The sequence below is a fragment of the Zonotrichia leucophrys genome, chromosome 6 (assembly GCF_028769735.1).
Source record: "Zonotrichia leucophrys gambelii isolate GWCS_2022_RI chromosome 6, RI_Zleu_2.0, whole genome shotgun sequence".
Taxonomy (NCBI): Eukaryota; Metazoa; Chordata; class Aves; order Passeriformes; family Passerellidae; genus Zonotrichia; species Zonotrichia leucophrys.
The window spans coordinates 5,443,179-5,465,277 of record NC_088176.1 but is presented as its reverse complement, the minus strand read 5'-3'; the positions used below and the strand labels follow the sequence as shown (position 1 = coordinate 5,465,277).

At 40.0% G+C, this 22,099-nt stretch overlaps 1 protein-coding gene across 3 annotated transcripts; it reads right to left on the bottom strand.

Annotated features, from left to right (window-relative positions):
- Window positions 1-1,204: 1,204 nt before the first annotated feature.
- TIAL1 (TIA1 cytotoxic granule associated RNA binding protein like 1) lies at window positions 1,205-18,753 on the bottom strand. Of its 3 annotated transcripts, none has more exons than XM_064716087.1 (12): window positions 18,506-18,753; window positions 12,078-12,174; window positions 8,731-8,829; window positions 8,379-8,433; window positions 7,979-8,066; window positions 6,002-6,077; window positions 3,986-4,094; window positions 3,614-3,709; window positions 3,446-3,530; window positions 3,031-3,154; window positions 2,415-2,554; window positions 1,205-1,583 (listed from the first exon to the last, which is right to left on the bottom strand). In XM_064716087.1, exons 1-12 carry the CDS (start codon window positions 18,532-18,534, stop codon window positions 1,466-1,468), a joined length of 1,116 nt encoding a protein of 371 aa, XP_064572157.1. In that variant the 5' UTR covers window positions 18,535-18,753; the 3' UTR covers window positions 1,205-1,465. The 3 variants fall into 3 exon arrangements, with proteins under 3 accessions (XP_064572157.1, XP_064572158.1, XP_064572159.1); XM_064716088.1 differs by having other exon boundaries at window positions 1,324-1,583; window positions 8,731-8,880; XM_064716089.1 differs by lacking the exons at window positions 7,979-8,066; window positions 8,379-8,433; window positions 8,731-8,829; window positions 12,078-12,174; window positions 18,506-18,753 and adding an exon at window positions 6,544-6,666 and having other exon boundaries at window positions 1,324-1,583.
- Window positions 18,754-22,099: the final 3,346 nt, after the last annotated feature.

Sequence of the window (22,099 nt, the reverse complement as noted above, 5' to 3'; positions counted from 1 at the left end):
ATATCAATGTATCCATAAAATAATTCAGAAATAACCCAAGTATACCATTTAAACATCTTCATGATTTATCCATTTACACACTCAGTACACAAACAACCCAGCCTCTGTACAAGTTCATCACATGCAAACCATCCATAAAGACAAAAACTTTAATTAAAAATAAGTCACAACTCAGTGTACTGTTTCAACTGCATCTCCATTTACCAAATGGCACATTGAATATTCTCTAAAATAAGATGTTTTTAACAATCTTGTTAAAAAATTCTTGGGCAAAATATTTCTAGACTTAAAAAACATCAAGATTTTTCAAAACACTCAAGATACTATACAACTTATAATAACCTTGAAATAGGTTTACAAGGTTGTTAACCAAGGTATTTACATACCAAATAATGTAAAGCAAAAAATTTGTATTTCTAATGACAAAAAGGTGATGCATTAAAGATTTATGAAATTAAAATTAAGGCTCTTTGTTATAGTTCTTTATGTAACTTTACATAATAGCCAACTTTGGAAATGTCAGTCTTGCACATTCTTGTCAATCTACTGCATTTAAAGCAGTAGGGTATATTAAGTATTACTTTGAATAATTACATTGCTACTTCTATGTTTGAGCATGCTTTTGAAACACTGTAATTATGAAATATTTACAATGTGTAGCCTTCAAACTTTATGTAAAAGCCCAAGTATGACTGTCTGATTTGAATACAAACAACATACTTGTAAAAACACTTTTACTTCTTAAAATTAAATGTAAACTACTAGAGTTTTAACAAGCAAACCAGCTCTGAAAAGTTTCAACGTGTGCCTGAATGTGGACAGTAAAAGTTATGTGAAATTTCTCAGACAGTACTGTTTTTCATTTCAGACTGAACTGTTCATTGTATCAGCTGTTTTCTGTAAGCATGTAGAAAAATTAAATATTTTTTTAAAAAATTCTTCCAAGACCTACATATACTTTGAGCTATGTCCATAGGTTTCTGGAAAACTCAATACTGTCTTGCAGGTTGTAGTGATTGGTCCACAGTTTATTTCAGGATGTGTGTTCAGCTAAAAGCAACTCCCTGTTTTTCAATGTCATTTCTCTTAAAAGCACAATGATATAAAACACTGAAGACAAAACAAAAAAAAAAAAAGGGAATGGTAACCTCAAAATCAAATTCATTAGCCATTTCTCCTACTATATCAAAATTTGTAGTCAGAATTGTCTTTATTGACTTTATTTTGAAGTTTTGTACACAAAGAAAAACATGTTCATATCCATCATGAACAAAAACTTAAAAAGGCAGAACTAGAAGACATTTGTGTCCTTCACCAAAGCAAAGCTGTGCTAAAGGTTCCAAACATTTCCATTTTTAAAATAAATATTTTCTTTTGTTTTTTCATTGTCTACATTCCAGTCTTCAGAATGTCACTGGAAACTGCAGCCTATCATGAAATACACACTTTTAAACAGAGTCCCAGCTCACTGTGTTTGGTAGCTTGCCATACCATATCCAGCTTGGTTAGGTATTACAGGAGCACCTTGGCCCTGGGCAGGTTGAGCACCAAATCCACCCATCCAGGCAGCAGATGGAGATTGGCTTAAAAAGAAACAGGATGGTTAAAAACAGTGGGGAAAAGCAACTTGAAAAAAAATATATAAAAACATACTTCCTACACAACTACTTGTATCAAAATAGAACAATTTCTTCTTTTTAATGAGTAATTCAGGTTAAGCTCTACAACATGTGATTCCTGAAAATATCATGAGCTTTTGAAGAACAAAGGAGAAAAAAACCCCACAAACCTTGGGTACCAGTTGGATATGGCATCTGCCTCCCAAGGCATGAACACACACAGGTGGCTGGAACTCAACATCAGTGATGCAGAAATGCAAGAAATACCCAATACCTCATGGGCATGGACACCAGTGAGAGGTCTATCAGGGCTTAATATGTTTAACTGGCACCAGATAATGAAGAACTAGGCAAACAAGTTATTTCAAAATTATGTTAAAACAAAAGAGTTTTATTGAAAAACTCCATTATTAAAAGCCCACCCAAATTCTGAAACTGCACAAGTTCAAGGGTCTGTGTTCCTTCTCTCCCTGTAGGCAAATGCCCAGGCTCCTGGCTCAGACTCACCACCTCAAGTCAGAACCCAGAACAGATTTAGATACCAGACAAAAGCACCACCCAAAACTTTTCCAAACACTGGGTGGTCTTTGTGCCCCCATCACACACAAAATGTGCCACCAGGTACAAGTCAGAGCACTCCCCCCAGTATCTGCTCATGGCAAGCACTCAACATAAACTTTAAGCACACAGGAATCCCCCTAAAGTTTGAAACCTTGTGCAATCCTTGACCCAAATGAGTCTGAAACCTAAACTACAGCATCCTTGGAATATTCTAAAAAAATTAAATATACTCACTCTACTCCAAAACCCTGTTGATTCCATGCTTGGCCATACATTCCATATGATGGTACTTGCCACCCATTAGCCATATATTGCCCATACTGTTGTGGGTTTCCATATACTTGGCTCCATTGTCCCCACTGACTGTAATCCACCTGCAGAAAGAATAATCCATTGTACTTCAGCTTCTAGAGATGGTTTATTTTGCATTTGTGCTGCTGAAGGCAAAGTTTTGGCTATATCACTCAGAGAGTTAAAACAAGCAATAATGAGATCTGAAAAATAAGATGTCACTATGACTTAATTAGGTCCTTGTACTGAAAAATTTATTTGTGTGTGCTTGAAACCCCAAAGACTATTTGGCTGGACAGCCACCTAATCTGCAGTTAGCAAAACAGCAAGAATTAAAATTACCTCAAAGTTTCTCCCTATCTTGGATCATATCCAGAAGACAGTAACAGATATTCCATCAAAATCACTAGCCCAATTTGATGAACTGGAACATAACTGAGACAGAACATGGAATTTCATAAGAACTCCACCACAAAATTTAGCCATTATAACTGGGAAGTCATTACAGGTATAAACACAATTGCTTTTGGAATACAAAGAAAAGGTTAGGTCCAGTTACCTGCTGGAAGTTTTTAGTCATATCAGGGGATTCTTTACCCCAATAACATTTAACAACATGTCCTTCAATTGTGGTTCCATTAACTGAAACAATAGCATGTGCTGCACTTTCATGGGTTGAAAACCTAAAAAATGTAAAAACAAACCAATGTTATGTTTTACAGAACTTCCACCAGATTACTTAAAAAACAGTGATTCCATACATACAGGAAATCCAGAGAAAAACATCTGCTTTCACAAACATTCATCTTCTCAGGTAAAAATGTTGGTGGCCCTTTTTACAAGTTCCAAATTATTTTATGAATATATGGTGACAGATTTTGTTGTATCAGGACAAGTTCAATCAAGTGAAATTACAGAGAAATGAAGTGTTACTACAAGCACAGACCCAGAGATTTTGTTTTCTCTGTCCATACCTGACAAATGAGTAACCTTTTTCTGGAAACACCCTTATTTCCATAATCTGTCCAAAGGGTGAAAAAGTCTGTCTCATAAGCTGATCTACAACATAAGAATTGTTGAATTAGTAACCATCCTGGTGTCCAAAAAGTTTCAATAATAAAAAATAAGAGAACACTTCATACCTGTTAGCCCCGAGGCAATTCCTCCACAGTACACAGTACAATTTTTTGGACTTGACTGATTTACTACATCTTCAAATCTCAACTGTTTTGTATTATCTATAAAGAGAGAAGGCTGGTATTCAGCAGTGGGCTGACAGTAACCTAGACACTTACCTCATACACAAGCATGAATTTCACATTTAACAAGCACATTATTAACAAACATTAAATATTTTATGACTATGTTGATACAACATACCAAAAAAATCTAATCAAGATCTGGAAGGCAAGCTAATGTGTCATTTAAGTGACATGATTTTGGCTTGTATTTTATTTCCCCACTGAACAGTGAAAAGACAGCAAACACAACACAGCATGACATGAAGCTCTTACTTTCTTGTGTACTTTTAGGGGCTGGTGGTTTCCTTGTTGCCCAGTTAGTTCTGATCTGGCGGCCTCCCAACCACTGGCCTCCCATGTGTACAATAGCATTTTCTGCATCCTGCAAAGATTAAAACAGAGATTGTAGCACTTCCAAACAAAAACCATGTACAAATCTACTCCCAAGACCTGGTTATCAGTTAATTCCACTGACAAAACCAGTAACAGTACTAAGATGATGAAATTGTGAACAATTATAGTAAGCAGACAAACATTAATTAACATGAAGGCAACTGGTTACAGAGAAGGCCCTCAGTAGTCATTTGGTAAAAACTTCCTCCCAGCCATTTTCTACACAAGATAAAAGCCAACTGCAATCATATATATACTACCTGTATATATATATATACACTACCTGTATACATACATGTACACACACACATTTATACCATATACACACATACTACACAAGCATCTGCATTAGAGTGTTCAAAAGCTGCCCAAAAAAGTGGGAAGGTCACACAGATGCAGAACCAATCACTGAAATTATAAAATAACTATCACTAAATGTTTCTTTTGCTTCCTGGAGGTGTGCAACAGATGTTTTGTAAGTTCTCTACATGTTAAAGTCATTGTATGAACACACACGAGAATCCATGGCCCACTTTTTATCCTGAACATGAAACTGAAGACAATCTTTAGCTCCCAGTGTAAGCAGAAACATCTGGTAAGCAAGGGTAAGTTTGCTAACAGCTGCAAGAAGCAATTTGTCTCCCAATTACTTTGGAAGAAGACAGGTAGAGCAAACAGTGAGTGCACATTTGAAATGCTTTTCCAAGGGCACAAAGCTTAAGGACAAAACTGCCAAGCACAAGGGACAAAGAAAATGTGGACAAGTTAAAGGTGAGCTGCTCTCAATTAGAATTCTCTTCTCAAACTCAGGACCTTGATCTTTCTAGGTTTTAATTATATTGAGTACTCATTTTGAAAACACAGAAATACAAAAATGAAATTACAAAAGATGACCAATAAGAAAAGAAAAAACTCAATCTAAATGATAAAACCAAATCCCCAGACAATGAAACACCCCAATTGATTCAAGCACCCTTGGCTCCTAAAACATGGTGAACACACAAAGAACTGGTCAGGAAAGGAAACACTCTGATGAATCTTGCTGCTATCCTGCTTGAGGATCAAAATGGAACAGAGCCCAGGCCATAACTGATCCAGTCCAATGCAGGAGTTCCATTTTCTCTTAACTGTTCTAAGCATTAAGAGCTCAGGCTGGGAGTCTGGGAGCACATCCCACCTTCCCCAAACCCAGCAGAATGATACATTCTGAAAAATGAGCCTCAAAGTACCAGCTCAGGACTGTCACACCATAACCTTACAGGTGCAGCTGCTGTGGCAACGAACAGCAAACAGGACATAAAAATTTAGAGTACTTTTCAGTACTGTGTTTAGAATTAATCCATTCATTTTGTAGGATGAATACTAATTTCAAACTGGAGTTTTTATGGCTCAGTCTAAAAAGAATCCAGTAACTTTTAATTCCATGACTGTTACAGTTCCCCCCTGGTCACAGGAACCAAACAACTGTATGATAAGGGAAGAGGGGTACATGGAAATAATTTCTTGCTTTTTCAGCCATAAAACAGAACAAAGAAACTGCAACTGGAAAAACACACTAAATCAAGGCATTCAATTGCAGCATCTTATGGCATTGGCAAATCTGAAGAAATTAAAATTTTTTCTCTGATTAGGACAGCTCCAGAGATCTGACATTTAGGACTTCTGACCACACAGGCTTTATATGCCTAAAATCCTGAAACTGTGAGCTTTTCCCTATGCAAAATATTTAAGGAAAATGATTCACAGTTTCCCCACATTGCCCTAAACATACATCCAGCTCCTGTACATGTAAATTTGTTTCCCTGGGTGAATTCTAATAAACAGCGAATACATAAACAGGCAAAAACTAAAAATGGAAAACAGGAACTATTTTAAACCTGCATTGTGATTACTCACCAGTTTGTTATAAAAAGATACAAAACCATAGCCTTTTGACTTTCCAGTTGCCATATCTTTAACTACCCGTGCATCCCTGTGAAAAGAAGCACAGCTATATGAGGGTAGTATTGATAACCTGCAAAATAAAAACTAAAAGGAACCACACACACTGTATTGTGAGCATAATTTTTTCTTATAAATTCAGTTAGCCCTAAAACTACAGTCATTCCTGAACTCTCCCTATTGCTTCTTTACCTGTTAGAAAAAAGCAGTAGGACAAAAAAAATAACATGTAATAAACATGCAACCTATGCACATAACCTATACTGGCTATAACTAGAATGTTCAAATTTGAAGTATAAGAGAAACAAAGTTTCCTTTTCTAATATTCTATTGGCTAGGGTCCTCTAAGGTTTACTGTTCTATAAATTACTGTAACAATTCTATCTAATTTACCATGCATTTTCTAAATAGTTAAATGTCTTCTGCCTAGTGATACAAAATATATGAAATATTAAAAAAATCGAAAAAGAGGAAAAAATAGGAATTAAAAGGCATACATGGCCTGTTAACAGATTTCTTTATTTTTCTTGGTCAATTCTCTACCATCATTTTGGAGTTTGGGTAGCTGTAAATTTTGAAAAATTGACATTTTCAGAAATTTAAGAAAGGAGAATAAAACTAACAACAATGCTAAGCACACCAGTACGAAAACAACAAATTTACACAGAAATTTTAGTGAGTAAGTTAAAATGATTGGAAATATAGAACTGCACTGAATAATAGAATGTTAAAATGTAAATACTAAAATATGTATATATAAATAATGTATAATAAGAATAAATAGAAATGAGAAAAAATCTACAACTGAGTTCCAGTGTGCACAGTTCCTTGCAGTTAGCCTTCAAGATCCTGTCCATTCTTATGAGCAATTCTGCAAAATAACCAGAATGCTATTACTTTTAATTGTGACTTGGACTTTAGAAAAACTGCAGGTCTCAGGTATAAATATAGATTGAGAAACAGAAACCTGAATTATTCTTTTTAAATTGATTTTTAAAACAGTACTACTTACCACATTAAGAGACAAAAAGCAAAGTAAACAAAACAGCAGAGGTAAGAAATAAGATTTATGATTCATTTAAAAATATGCGTACAGAACAAGAGAAAAATAAGAATTTTGTTCTTAGAAATATATTCCTGTAAAGTAGTACAAAAACCTTCATGTGCAACTTTGATTTTTATAAAGATAAACTGATAAAAGATTAACAGACTTTTTTTGTAGCAGTACGCTTTAGGACATTTATACTTTAGCACTCTCAAGGATTTTGCAATGTTAAATATGTTCAATTAGAACACCAGGTGATTTAGGATCACCTGAATTGTCCCAGAGAAGTTTAAAGAAACATTCTCTTAACTGGCAGAAATGTGCACATATTGTAAAGCCACCATTCTTTCATTTAAGGTATTATAATTGTAATTCATCCCATTATCATCCAAAAAACCAGATTTCATTCTCATAAATATTAGCTTTTTCAAAACATTCCCAAGTTATTAACTAGCTGCTTTATAGAATTAGATTGCAATTGCCCAGTTTTCCACACTGCCTATGAAATGCAGCAAAAATGCACATAAAACACACCCAGGATACAATATATATAGTATGTCAAGTCACTACTCTATACACATTCTCAACAGCAAAAAATCACACTTAGAGCAGTAATTAAATTTTAAATAAAAGGTTGAAGGACATTAGCATATAAATTAGGTTAAAAGCACATTGCTTTCAGCAAACCAGAGCACAATTACATTACTGCATTTACATTGTGAAACACACTGAGATACAACCCCTCTTTACTGCCCACCCACCCACCACAAGGAAATGAACAGCAGAAAAATTCTCTCAAAAGATAAGAAATAACATTTCAACTTAGAAACACATTTTCACTATCACATTTTCTGACTGATAATGGAAATGTTTATGATGATACTTACGATATTTTACCAAAAGGAGCAAATGCTGACTTGATGTCTTCTGTTGTTATTTCTGGACTTAAATCCCCAACGAACACATGGAAGTGATCTGCAAATAAATAATTTACTAATCAAATATTTAACTGCTATCTAAAGTTTCAACTCCTGAGAAAGTGATGCTCTGCACACACTCTGGGAACCAGGAACGCTCAGGATTCCATGTGAAGAGCAGCAGCAGCAATTTAATCTGTCCACTCCGCTTTCCACAGTTGTAAAGCAGAAACAGAAGAATTAGTTTGCAAAATTCTATCAAACACTAGATGGGAAGGAGAGAAGTTATGTTTAAATGCATTTATGATAAATTATTACCACTCTGTGAAGTATTTGTGCACAAGGGATACTGTGGCATTACATTACTTACTGGATGTATCTTTTTTCTGGCTACTTGGTGTTGTTGCCCAGTTTACTTTGACCTCCTGAAAACAAGTATAAGATTTAGTATAAATTCACACAATTCTTACATTTTCTAAGTTCATTCAAGGGTGGGTTACAACTGTCAACATTTACAAATCATCATTTAATATAAAACACCATCATAAATAGAAGATCACAAATAATACATTTCCTAAACAAAACTTACTTTTTTATATCAATACTTTTAAAATATTATTCTATCAATATTTAATCTTGGTAAAATATCTTCAACAATTTTATTAATATTTTCACACAAATCTATATTCCTTAAATCTAAGATTACCATGTGAGCAACTTACCTTTCCCAAAATTTTTCTCCCATTCATAGCAGCTAATGCAGCAGCTGCATCTCTGTGTTCATAAAATTCCACAAAGCAATAAGGGTCATTGCTTGTATGCTGCAAAACAGAAAATCCAACAGAAGAGTTGACCCTTCTGCTATCGGGTTGCTGAGAAGAAAATCCAGGAAAATATATTACTTACAGCTAGAAACTTTCAGAATGATTTGCATCAGATTTATGAAATAGCCTTTGACATTACACTTAAATGCAAGAATTCTTAAGATGGATTTTTTTTTATTAAAAGTCTAGCAGTTTGTGAAAGAGAGCTTGCTTTGAATGAGGACTGAAGTTTACTGAACTAAAAATAACTGATCAGAAAAGTGATCTGCAAACTGGATGGAAAGGGAGGGGGGGGAAAGAAAGAATGGAGAGAAGAAAAATCTGCTTCATGCATATACTCAAAAGTTAGAAAGGTTTAGTACCCAGACACATTTTCATCAATTTTCTCTTGCCCTACTTAAGAAGTCTTTCCTTTTATTTGACTGAAAACCACCAGCAGGCAGCAACCTGGAACCTGCACAGTGTCAGTCTCAAGTGAAACATGCCATAGCAAATGTCTGGGAAAGAAGCTTTTAAAAGAATTCAAATAGTTTGACTGAGGGAAAAGGATACTAATCAATTGACTGTTAACTCTGTTAAACCTTGAGTACAACCTGGTTTTGTAGGATGGCCTAAAAAATCACCTTTAAAAATACTCACTGGCAGAGGCCACTGAAGTAATAAATGTAGCAGAGTATAAAGTGCAAAGAACAGAAGAGTTTTCTGAAAAGCTGATCAAGTGGAAAGGATGTTGAGAATGCCAACTTGAACACTGGATTTGATCTACCTCCAGGATGTAATGAGTACAAAAACTCTAACCAAAACATTTCCATTAACTATGCAGCACGTGCACGGACCAAAATGATAAAATATAATTCTAGAAACACCAATATTACCCTAAACAAGTTATTTCTCACATGGAAAGGGAAGGATCTAGCAGAGAGGAACTGCTCTGGCATCAGTATTCCCACTATCAACCTCCCATACAGGTAGAACACAGCTGTAACACAAGCTAAGAGAAGCCTTTTCCAGCATTCCTATTTAACTTCTGACAACCCATACACACACTGCTGAACAATTCTAATCCTTCCTCCTAAAACTGGATTGTAGAGCTTAAACACAGTCCTGTCTACTTGTGAAGCTGTGAAGATGCAACAATGGATCACAAGGCCTTCATACACCTAGAATGGTCTGGGAGCCTGAAGTCATCCTCCTGCACACTGTCACTACCTGGGGCTGCAACTGATGCACAGTGAACAGATGAGAGAAATGCACCTGAGATCATACAAAAGTTTCACTCACAAAGTTCTCTACAAGCACACTCACCTCAGATGCCCCAAAAAGAAAGCCTTAACTCACCCCTCCTCCCACACTACTTTGGGAAACCCATTTAAGGCTTCTTTAGGAAATTTGGTGCAGTTTATGCTTCAGCTGAAGTGCAGCCTTACTTTTAGATTGTAGGGAGGTCTTCTTTAGCACTGAGAACTTGTCTGAATCTCTTTTGCAGACACTCAGATCTTTAGGTGTTCAAACTGTCTACAAATACTGTGCCAGCAGCCTGAGTATTACATACCCCCCCAAAAAAAAACACCTGAAATTTTCAACACTTGATGTGTTCATGTCACATACTCTACAAAAGAAGAATGACTTAATGCATCTTGCTAAAATGGAAAAATCACAGGTTTTAGAAGGTGATGGTGGCACTAACAATGGTAAGAACCATCCAACCATGACACAGTCCCCAGGACAGGTTTACCACACACAGCAGAAGGGTCCTGTGACAGTCCAGAATCCAGCCTGCACTTCTGTGATTGCTCACTGGCAGCTGCTGAGGTCAGCCCAGGGCAGTCACCTGTGTGGCACTGAAACAGCTGCCAGCACTTGCTGTTTATCTACTTGTTCATGAAGATGTCTCACTTATGGAAAGATTTAAAACCACTAAGGCTCAACCAAGGTAAAAATGTTGGAATTTCTCACCTGATCCTCAAGAAACCAAAGTGCTGCTAACAGCTCTCACCCAGCCAAAGGTGGGAGCAGCAGCACCTTATGTCTGCAGAGCACATGACAATCAAAAGTGTTTCTTCAGAGAAGAGCTAACAACTGTCATCTGTCAGCCTTCTGCTATTTTTCCCCAATAAACTTAAAGCAAATCCAGCAGAGCAAAGTGTCACATGGGAAATTAGTAGTCCAGACAAAGATGAGAGTGATTAAACAAGCAGCAAGTGGATGATAAGCTAAAGACAAAGAAACAAACAAGCTGTGTGACACATTGAAAGGAGAAGAAGCCCACAGGGGACTTTCTGGTAGCATTCCTAAAGAAGTCTGGTCACAAGACTTGCCTTTTAATACTTTCATTAACAACCCTGACAACAAACTAATGTAACTGTCCTCAAGAAATCTGTGATTACAAGTTAGTAAGAAGCACAAGCTGTAGTAAAAAGTATGAAGAGTATACAGAAACCAGAGATGAAGGGCCAAAGCTTAAACCTGGCTGAACTCAGATCAGTCCCTGCCTGCTCAAAGCTTACCAGTTACAAATGTAGAAGGAAGGAAAAATACCAGGGAGAGAGAAGTTTTGTAGGATGTGTCAGAAAGCTCACAGAAATGGCTGCCAACCATACAGGTACCAGAGTATTTACAATGGAGATAAGAAAACATTAATACTTACCAACACTCTGTGCAAAAGACTTTATCTGGAATACTATGGAAATTTTGTCACTTTGTTTCATGGAAAAATTAATTTAAGAACAGACAGGTGCAGACAAGAACTATTTGTACTACTGCAGAAAAGAGGTATTTGAACTAGTGCAGAAAAAGCTGAGGAAGAGCCAAACTTATTTTGAAGGACTTCTTACTTTTCATCCATAGCAAAGAACCATTTATTCAAGAGGTACAAGAACTACTGAGGCTCATGTTCAAATAAAGTGAAAAATGTACAAAACAGCCATGAATTACACTTGAAATAACAAGGTTTCTGATCATCAGAACAATGTGATTCTGCAAAGAAGGGGTAACAATCGTTTAAATAAAGTGGAATCTCATCCCCAGCTGATAAAAGGAAAAGATTCCCATGTCAGGGCTACAGGCAAAAGCACAGGATTGCACAGAGCAGCTCTCTCCTGCAGAGTTATCCCAGAGCCCACCACAATCAACCCAAGAAAGCCACTGCCAGTAATGCCAAAAGAAGCCCTCAACTCCATTTGTTTTGGACAGCTTAGGACAAAGTTACATTACATTTGCTACCCCCCAGATGTGGAAGGCCTTACCTCTGTTATCATTTTACAGCTTTTGCATGGTCCAATCTGGCTGAATAACTGAAGTATGAGAACCTCAGTCACATCTCTGGACAGGTTTCCTACATAGCTACACAAGGAAACAAAAAACCAAGATTTTAAACCAGAAATTGTCATCTTTTAAAATGTAATTATGTTTTTAAAAACTTAAACAACTATAAAGAATCTTCCCTTAAAACATCAAGTATTTTAAAGACAATATTTATTAATTATTTCATAGTTTTAATGCAGTACTCATGTGCTTTCTGAATTATAACATTGGCTAACTGAGAAGTGAAGCTCAATGCAGCCAACACTGGACACCCAGACCTGGTGCCAATCATTCCCTTGGCACTGAGATGTCAAAAGCACAAACAACATTGCTCAAGAATGCTGTGCAGAACAAGCAACCAAGTGGGCAATGATATTTTAAGTTTCACTTCCCACTGAGTATCTCATCAAGAATCCTTCTGAATTTGGGTACAAACACACATCTCACTGCCATCAGCTCAGGAGCAGCTCCTGGACAAATTGGGCTGCCTTGCAAACAACCACCTCAACTTTTCTGTTTCCCTGAGCATTTGGAAAGGCAGCCCACTCACCAACAGACAAGGCAATTTATGCAGCATTCTGCCATAGGAATGCACTGTACAGCTCCCACCTTTGTAATACCCCCCAAAATTCTGGCAGTGTTATTTTAATATTTCCCAGACTTCTTGATTTTTGTTAGTTTGTAAATCTTGAGAAATAATTCCAAGTTTTGAAATACTTATCAAGTTTAGATAAAAGTGCTAGATCTACCAAGTCACAGTAATGGCTGAGAAATTCTTGAATGCAAAACTAAATTCTTTTTAACAATGTGACTAATTTGTAATCAAACTGTAAACAAAGTGATCATTTGAGAGAAAGGCTTGTCACAGTAACAGATGTCACAAGCCATCAGCACAGGGACATTCATCACCTTCACAAACAAGGCTGACAAGGCATAAGGAATTCATAAGGAAGATGAGCAGAACCTTCTGTGATTTAGAGGCTGAAAGAATTTACATTTTACTCATTTCACTCTGGTCAGTTACAGAACGTCATAAAACTGCAAACTCAAGTCAGCCTGACCTTAATGCAGCGAACATAAATGTGAGCAAGCCTTTCTTAGTGCTCACAGCCAAACTGATTGAGTTAACTAAAGGTGTGCTCTGAAATTGCTCTGAGAGGCAACCCTTGAATTTTTGCAAAGGCAAATTGTGTTTGACAGCTGGACTTTCATCCGGATCAGCAACATCCAAACGGACACTGTTTGTTTCCATCAGAACACACAACGTTATCAACACATGTTTGTTTGTGTTCTTCTTTCAGCAGCTATGGGGCAACTCTGCACTTTCTCAGCAGGACTTCGAAGCTACAAGACCCAGAGTGACTTTCTGAAGCACCACCTGAATAGAGAACATCCACTAAAATCCTTCAGGTACTCATTATTTTCTTATTAAATATGTATGAATTAACACAAGTCATTGACAGAAGCCTGGATTGTTATGAAGCTTTTCAGTAGAGAAGTTTAAAACTGCAGAACTCTAAGAGCCCTTACAGGACAAATTGTCCATCTCACTGACTTTTCAGTTCTATCCTGAAAATTTAGTAGTTAAACATTTATCCATACTTTCTTTCTGAAATATTAACTAAATTTTTGTTAATCATTCACCAAGATAAATTGTAAATCACTAATAGCTTTTAGTGGAAATATTAACCTTTGAAGATACTACTAAAATCAGATGGGAAAAGTACATCCCAGTAGGAATTCCAACATAAAGGGTCAGTTTACTGGTTCTGGTTTCCTCTGCATGCTGCAGTGTTCATTAATACAGAGCCTCACAGCACACTGATACAGTAACACTGATAGAAATTAACACACTATTGCTACTGCAAATCAGATACAGTAAGGAATACAATTAACACTAACAAGAAAAAAACCAAGTATCATCCTCTTCTGCATAATACTAACATGTATTCGGAAAACACAAGTCTGAAAATCAAGCAGGAGAATTCCTCTTGGTCTGACAAAAATTTAAAAAAGAAAAAAACACCAGGGAAAGCCATTCCTGAGCCATCTATTCAACTAAGGTAAGAAAAGTTACACAAACTGCTAGAATATTTAAATATACTAAGTGTTTTTTTGATACCACCATGTCTTCAGCAAGATAGTTGTGAGAATGCTGCACCATAAACCTCAGCTATGAAACAAGCTGCCTTTTCACAAAAATCAGGACCTCCCTGACTGCCAGATTCGGATGGGATGTGAAATCCTGCTGGTCCATGAATTCCCTAAATGTATCTGACAAACGCTGCCTTGGTGCACAGTATCACCTTTAGTCAGAGGCATTCCCACCCTTCCCAAGGCGCTGAAACTCCAAGTTCAGGAATGCACCCACTGAGAAAACTGCACAGTGAAGGTTCGTGCAGCAAGGACAACACCAGAGAGACCCAAATCTCTCAAATGAAATGGAAAACATGGAAATACAAATCTCTACACATTTGAAACAATATGCTAAAAAGTAAGACTTGATGGTTACTTTGTGTCTTTAAGCAGACTGCAGTACCATCACCTCCTGCAGTACAGTTAGAAATGACTTTAATGAAAACACACAAGCAAACACCTTCAGTGGCAATGCCCGAGTGCTACAGAACTACAGAAATCAATATATTCACCACATCAGGAGCAGACACCTCACCTTTCTGGAAACACAAAACCTGGCTGAGCTGATGTTTATCACCCAGCACACATGGCCAGCTGTGCTCAGCTTTCCCCTTCCCAGCTCCATTTCCATGGGAGGTAACACAACAGCAGCTTCTATTGTACTGCATGGAATCAGAATTATCACAACCACACCTCAAGAGAGGAGAAGACTCCTAACATGTATTGTACTGTATTCCAGCCTTTCTGGACTGATACATTCTAGAGGATGTATTATGCAAACTTTTTAAAAGTTCTGAAACCCAGCAAGGCAGAAGCACTAAACTCTATAGGTGGTATTGGATGATGTGACAGAGCACCAAAAGTTGTGCTTTTTGCACACAGGCCACGGTGTTTGCTCCCTTCTGCAAGCCTGAAGCACCTAAACACCAATTTACAAAAAAAACCCAACAACCCACAGACAGACAGATGTCCTGACACACATTTTTATCTATTACACTTCTGAATGCTGCTGACAACACAAATAACAAACTACTTGAAATTCAGAGGTGTTGGAGAACTATCTAAGGAACACAGAGGCATGTGTCAGTCCATAATGAGTTTTGGAACTCAACTCTTTGGCTTGAGCAGCAAAACTCTCTTTTTGAAGGCAAACAGGTTTGTATTGCATGCTAGACAGGGAGGTAAGAAAGGGAGACTTACAGCCACTACTTTGAGGTACACACAACTCCTTTACACCCTTTTCTTGAGGAAAGATAGTAACTCTGATTTCTCACTCACACAGGCAACAGGCAAGAAATGGCAGTTAGCATATTTAAAAGAGGAAATTATGATAAGCAATAAGGTAATTGATGTGCTCAAGAGCCCGTGGAAATTCTAGCAACTCTGCCTAGTGCTTGTGAGCTACTGGAAATAAAATGATGCCAAGAATAATCCCCTATGCAGCCTCCTCCAGGAGACAACACTGCTGTGCAGAGCTGAACTGAAGGGAAGTTCAGGAGAAGGGAATCTGGGTGAAGGGAACTCCTGCACCTTATCCACATTCCAGACCTGGAATACAGCAGGGCAAGGCTGCTGAGAGAGCAGCTGTGGGCACGCAGTGACTTCAGAGCAGCCCTGAACACCTACAAATCACACAAAACATTTCTAAAAACTTCAACAAGAATGTACAACTTGGCAACTTCACTGGCTGCCTGTGAGAACTGATAACATTAGCGGCACATCAGGTTCCTGATAGTTTAGTTTTCACTTTAAAGTAAAAGCAGGACTTTGATACAGCCTGTGAAATCTAGCAGTACTCAGAGAAAACAGAGCTTTGAAGTGTTCTATTAAAACAAAAAACAACAAAAAAAATCAGAAGCTCACAGCTCATTTTAGGACCAGTTAAAAAATGACATGTGACAAATCATCCCTGGAAAGTTTTATGGCAGAAAGTATCTAAGGTTATTCTTCACATTTCTATAAAGTTAAGAAATAAAAATGCAAACAGTGTCAGCATTCTATATTAAGCCTCAGAAAATATTCTGAATTCTTAGAGGTTTATGACTGACCTATCATGACTGGAATAAACATTACAGCCCTGTAAGTACTGCAAACTGGAACAATCCTTATTCTGAGCTGGTTAAGATGGGCATAAATGTTGAGTGAACAGTGGTAAGGTATGTTTTGCTTTTTATAAGTAAAAAATAAGGCCTACAACTGTTAAATAAGAAAATTCCTTCCTAATTTACAGATTTTGGATCTCATTTATTCCTTCAGGAGTGAAAAACTAAGACATTCATAAAGTTCTGCTTACACTATCAAGCAAGTGCTTTTGCACATGGTGAAATAGCTACTGAAACAATTTGTTCTTCACTTTCTCCCCCTCCCCAAATACACCAAACAATGAAAACTTCGAAGTTCAACTAACAATATTTTTATTTGTTCTTCTTGGGGGACAGTGAGTTTTATTTATGAGATCACAAGTGTTCTATATGAAAAGCAGTGCTCAGGACAATAATCTTTAAAACACACCTTGCTATTCTAAATTTAAAGATATTTCAGATAAAAAGTAGGGACAAGAAGTAAAAAATGCTACAGCAAAATTTTTGTCTTCCAAGCAAAAAGCCTACAGATAATTACAGGAAAGTAACCCTTTGTGATTGTGGTTACTACAGAACTAGTAGGAAATTAATGTGCATGTTGTTTATTAGTTTAACAAATGAAACAGTCCCACGTGTGCAATAAACCATTTGGGGCAGCTGTAGATTCTAGTTCAGACATCTTGCACAAATTTATTTTTTTCTTGTTTAACTAAGAGGGTTAAGTCAGGTCCTCGATGGGTGTGATCCTGGGAAGGACCCATGGCCCATGTGGTACCCAAACTTGTTAGCACTAAAAGAACATCTTAAAACTTAGTGGGACCACAGCAGTTCTTAAAAAGAAAGAAAAAGAGCCAATCATGAAGAAAGGAGCCTTGAAAATAAAACTGAATAAAACACTGTGTGACTCTGCTCTTTTCCCTCCTCCTATTCCAAAACAACACTCCAACCTAGGTCTGCTCTGAGGGCCAGGCAAACTCACATCATTTGGGTAATCAACACAAAAATCATTTCAGATCTGCTTACTCAAACTATGCACCTCAGGGAGCAAGGACTAAGTACTTATACTACACTATAAACGAGTTTAAAGAACTTTTGCAGACCTAGAAAGGAGAAAAAAACAAATTGCCTTGCTAAGCCTTAAATGCCAAGTCATCATTTTGGTAGTGAGAACAGAATTTTGATACATTTTACTCTGTTTCAGTAGTTTCTTTAGAGTGGCTTTCAGTCCAGACTATCTCGGGGAGTTTCTCTGAAGGCTACTGTCCTGAAAGCTAAATAGACAAAGATTTCATTTGCACAGTCCTGAGCTGTGTTTTGTCATCTGGGCAGCCCGAGCATGAGCCTGCCTTTCTTCCAGGGGCAGCCCGAACGCTGCACGGCTCCCAGAGCCCCGAACACCCTCTGGCAGCTGCTCTGCAAATCTGGGAACTGCTTAAAATCAGCAGCAGCACAAAATCCCCGCTCTCCAGTGCCCAACCACAAGTGCGAGCCTCCCTCCTTTAAGCCAACAGGACAAAGAAAATTCACCAAAACCACATCTGCAAAGGCGAAAAGAACGCAAGCAACCCCAAAACGCTCAAATTTGTATTTTCAAACAGAAAACGGATGACATCCACCGAGTGACTAAAGAGCGGGGAGAGCCACGGCGAGCACACAGTTATTTCTCTCTGCTGGGCCCGATACCCGGTTATTGAAGCACAGCGTGACACGCTGGAGGGAAGCGCGATCCCTCCCGCTTTCCCGGCGCTCCCCATCCCACCCACCGCCGGCACAGCACAAAGAACTTTCCCAGCGCCGGCACCGCCGGGCAGGGGGGCCCGAGGGTGCCTGTGCCCCCCGGGGAAGGCTTGGGACCCCCGCCTGCAGCTCCAGCCCCGCGGGGACGGACCCCGTTACACGCCGCCTCCAGCCGCGCCTCGCCCGCGTTTTCCTTGGATCGCGGCGGCGCCGGCTCCGTGCGGGCCGCGCTCCGCTCCCGCTCCCCCTGCCCGGACCCCGCTGCCGGCCCTGCCGCACACGCTCCGTCCCGCTCGGCCCCTCCGCTCCCCCGGCACCCCCCGAGGCCCCGGCCCCGCTCCCCGGGAGCGCACCCCTGCCCCCGCCCCGCTCCGCCCCGGGCCCGCTGCCCACCCCGCCGCCCCCTCCCCACTCACAGGGTCCTGGGCTGCCCGTCGTCTTCCATGATGGTGGGCGAGCGCCGCTCTCCGCAGCCGCGCCCGGGGGCAGCGCCGGAGGGGCTCGGCGGCGCACGGAGGCGAAGGGAAGGTGAGGAGGGTGCGGGCGGCCCCGGCTCCCCCCGCTCCGCGTCGCCCCCGCGCCAGGTCCCGCGGCCGCAGATCCCGAGCGGGAGAGGGAAGCGGCACCACAAAATGGCGGCCGCCACCAGACGCTCAGGAAGCCGCGCTCTACGCAGGCGCCGCCCCGCGCGCTCCCGGACCCGCTTCTCCTTCCAGGCCCCGCGGGGCGCGATGGGGATCGTAGGCACGGCCGGGCACGGCGTGGCGGAGCCCCGAAGGCTATTGGGAGTTGTAGTTCGCCTGGCCGCGCATAGAGCGGCGCGACGCAAAGAGAGAACTACAGCTCCCGGTATGCCCGGCGGCAGAGGCGCCGCGGGGGCGCGCTCGGACCGCCGCGATTGGGCGCCGGCAGCCCGGGAAGATTCGCTTCGTCCCGATCCCGGTCCGGGTCCTGGTCCCGGTCCCGGCCCTCATCCCAGCTCCAGCCTCGGGCCCACCGAGCGGGACGGGGGTGCCAAGGCTGTGCCGGAGCGCGGTGTCACCGCGGGCGGGGGACAAACGCCGCGGCCCGCTGTGCCCCGAGGCTCATCCCGGCCATTCCGCGTGGCTGCGCCGGGCGGGCCCACACCGGGACGGGTCAGTGCCAGCCCCGGGAGGGGATGGCCCGGCTGTGAGGGCTTGGAGCGAGCTGCCCGCTGTGTGGCTGGGGGTTTCTAAAGTCCCTTCCAGGCCAAAGCGCTCTGATCCCGTGATTCCTGTGAAAAACGCCAATCACTTGTTTTTAATTTTTTTAAATTTTAATAGTAATAAAATGGTTATAAAAATAGTAATACAATTAGAGTAATAATAATTTGGACAATTTGAATCAGGACAATATGAGGCAATAGGAACAAATAGTTACGGACGTCCGGGTACCTTTTTCTGGGCAGCATAAGCCTGAAAAGGACACATTAACAGAGGATTAACCCTTAAAAACAACAGCCTGTTGCATATTCATACACTTCATACATGATGCATAAATTCCATTCAAACACAGGATTCTGTCTGGTCATCGTCAGCTTCTTCCTCTGAATCCTAACAGAGCTTTCGAGGTGGGAAGAAGTTCGTTTCTTCTGATGAGAGGGCAATAAATTCTCTTTCTTTGAAAGATTTAGGTGTTCTGTGGCTGCTGTCTCACTGCAAGTCCTTTCTTTTTTTAAAAAAATATCCTACATAGCATAGTTTGTATTTTAACATTTTGTTATAACCTAAAACTATATTTACCACACCAATTAAGAGAATTAATACAGCATAACTTTCTAACACAACACATATAATATTCCTTTTAATATTTACAAAAAGCCAATCATAAAATACACATTTTTTACAATTTTCAGTAATTCTGGTTTCATGTGCCACACACTTGTGTGTGTACATGAGCAGCAATCAGCTCACTGGGAAGATTAAGGGATGTGTGGTGTTTAGGGGTCCCCACCGAGAGAGCCAAGGTAGGAATTGTCAGTGGGAATGGATCAGGATAACTCTGCACAGGCAGAGGATGAGCATCCTCTCACTCTGGAATAAATCACAGCAGAATAATCACAGCACTCTCACTCTGGAAAAAAATCCCTTTGTACACATACTGAATATTCAGGTACTCTTAAATACTCCCCCCCTCCTTCTAAAACAGTAATATCACAGAGAAAACTGCTCATATCGTTATCAAACTCAATATTTTCGTGCCTGCTGCTCTCACAGTAATGTTTTCCTCTCTTTAATTTAAACATGCAAGACTGTTGCCAGGCACATATTTCTGTCAGAAGTTTTTGTAGCACATGGATGCAGAGAGAGGTGGCTTAAATAACTCTTAAAAATGTAATAAACTCTTAAAAATTTATTAAAACCAAAGCAGTTTGGATATGTAGGGAATTAGGGGAGTACTCTAAGCATGGATTTTGAGTAGCCAGAGATCTGCAGGTAAGGAATCTCCATGTCCAGCAGGCATTAAAGATTTTTTTGTTGGTCTAGAGGCAGTAAATGCCAGGAATTCTTGGAGTGTTGTGGCATTTCCCAGATGCAGCAGGACTGGTGTGAGACAATGGAGTCGTGGCACCCAGTTCTGACCACATCAGGATGTGCAGCACTGCCTCAACTGCCAAGTCCTTGGCAATGTGTTTTTGTATAATGCAGCAATTGAAAAAACAAACAAACAAACAAAAAACCACTAATGTTTGTTTCCATTTCCGAGATCCTCAAGGTCCCTGCAAAAGTGGGTATAAATATATTTAATTTGCTTTATAAAGGTAAAGCAATTATACACTGACTGAGTCTTCCCCAAGTGCGTACTGAGGGTGAAGTTTTTCTACTGGGTTTAGGATTTGCAGTATTCAGAGAGTTGGATAGCATTGATTTCAGGAGAAATTCTCTGGGGGAAAAAAAACCCCAAAACTCCACTGTGAAACTGTGTTTTCCCATTAAAAAGTACTTCTTTTGAGATTTGTTTGGAAGGATCAGACCCAGACAACAAGAGATGAGGAAAAGGCAAAACCTCCTCCTCCTTCTATGAGAGGGAGACCCATGTGGTGGATGAGGAAAGGCTGTGAGTGTGTCTGTCTGGGCTTTAGAAAAGAATTTAACAACATTTCCCACAGCATCTTCCCAAAGAAACTGGCTGTCCATGGCTTGGACACTCTGTTTCACCCACACTCTGTTTGGTGGGTAAAAATCTGGCTTGGATAACACAGAGATCTGCCCAGGTGCTACAACATCATCACAGTTTTCACTGAGTATTGACTCCAGCAAAGGAATTGTTTGGGACTTGCCTCTTGATTTATCTCTGCCAGAGCAGCCAATCTGCTGGGAATTGTTAGCCTGCATACCTTATTCTTAATTCCAAGTGTGGCAGCTCTTCTGTGGCAGTGAAATCTTGCAGAGATGGTTTCCTGACTGGGCTTCACCTCAGCCCTAAAATCAAAGCACTTTTAATTTTTTTTTCCCCTACAGAACACACATTTTACAGATTTGTGAAGAAAATCAAGACACAGGAAAGGTTTGAGTTCTCAATCATTCCCTCAGGATGCTGTAGGTCCTCCTGGGAGGTAGCACAATGTGGAATTAGGAATAGGGATGCCCTGGGAGGCAGAAACCAGCACTGCTCTGGCACTGCTGCTTCCCCAGAAGGGAGGAAGAGGAAATAAGGCTCTCTGGGATCTGAGAGCATCTTTGAGGAGCTGTTCTCACCCAGCACAGACACTGCAGGATGTGGGACAGTGAGCTCAGAGCCCTGATGGGAAGCAGGCAGAAGGAAACTAGACTGAAATACATTTTATTGCTCTTCATCATCTCTACTTCAATGGCAAGAGTGTTACTCTTGATATCCAGCCTCTTTTAAATCTAATTACTTTGATTTTTTCTTTCTTTACAGATCTAATCCTTCTGAAAAACAGGAGGTGTAGTGAGACTTGAAATAACTCTTCAAATATGGACAATTTCCAATGTGAAACAGAAATACCTGGGGCAAAATTTGGAGAT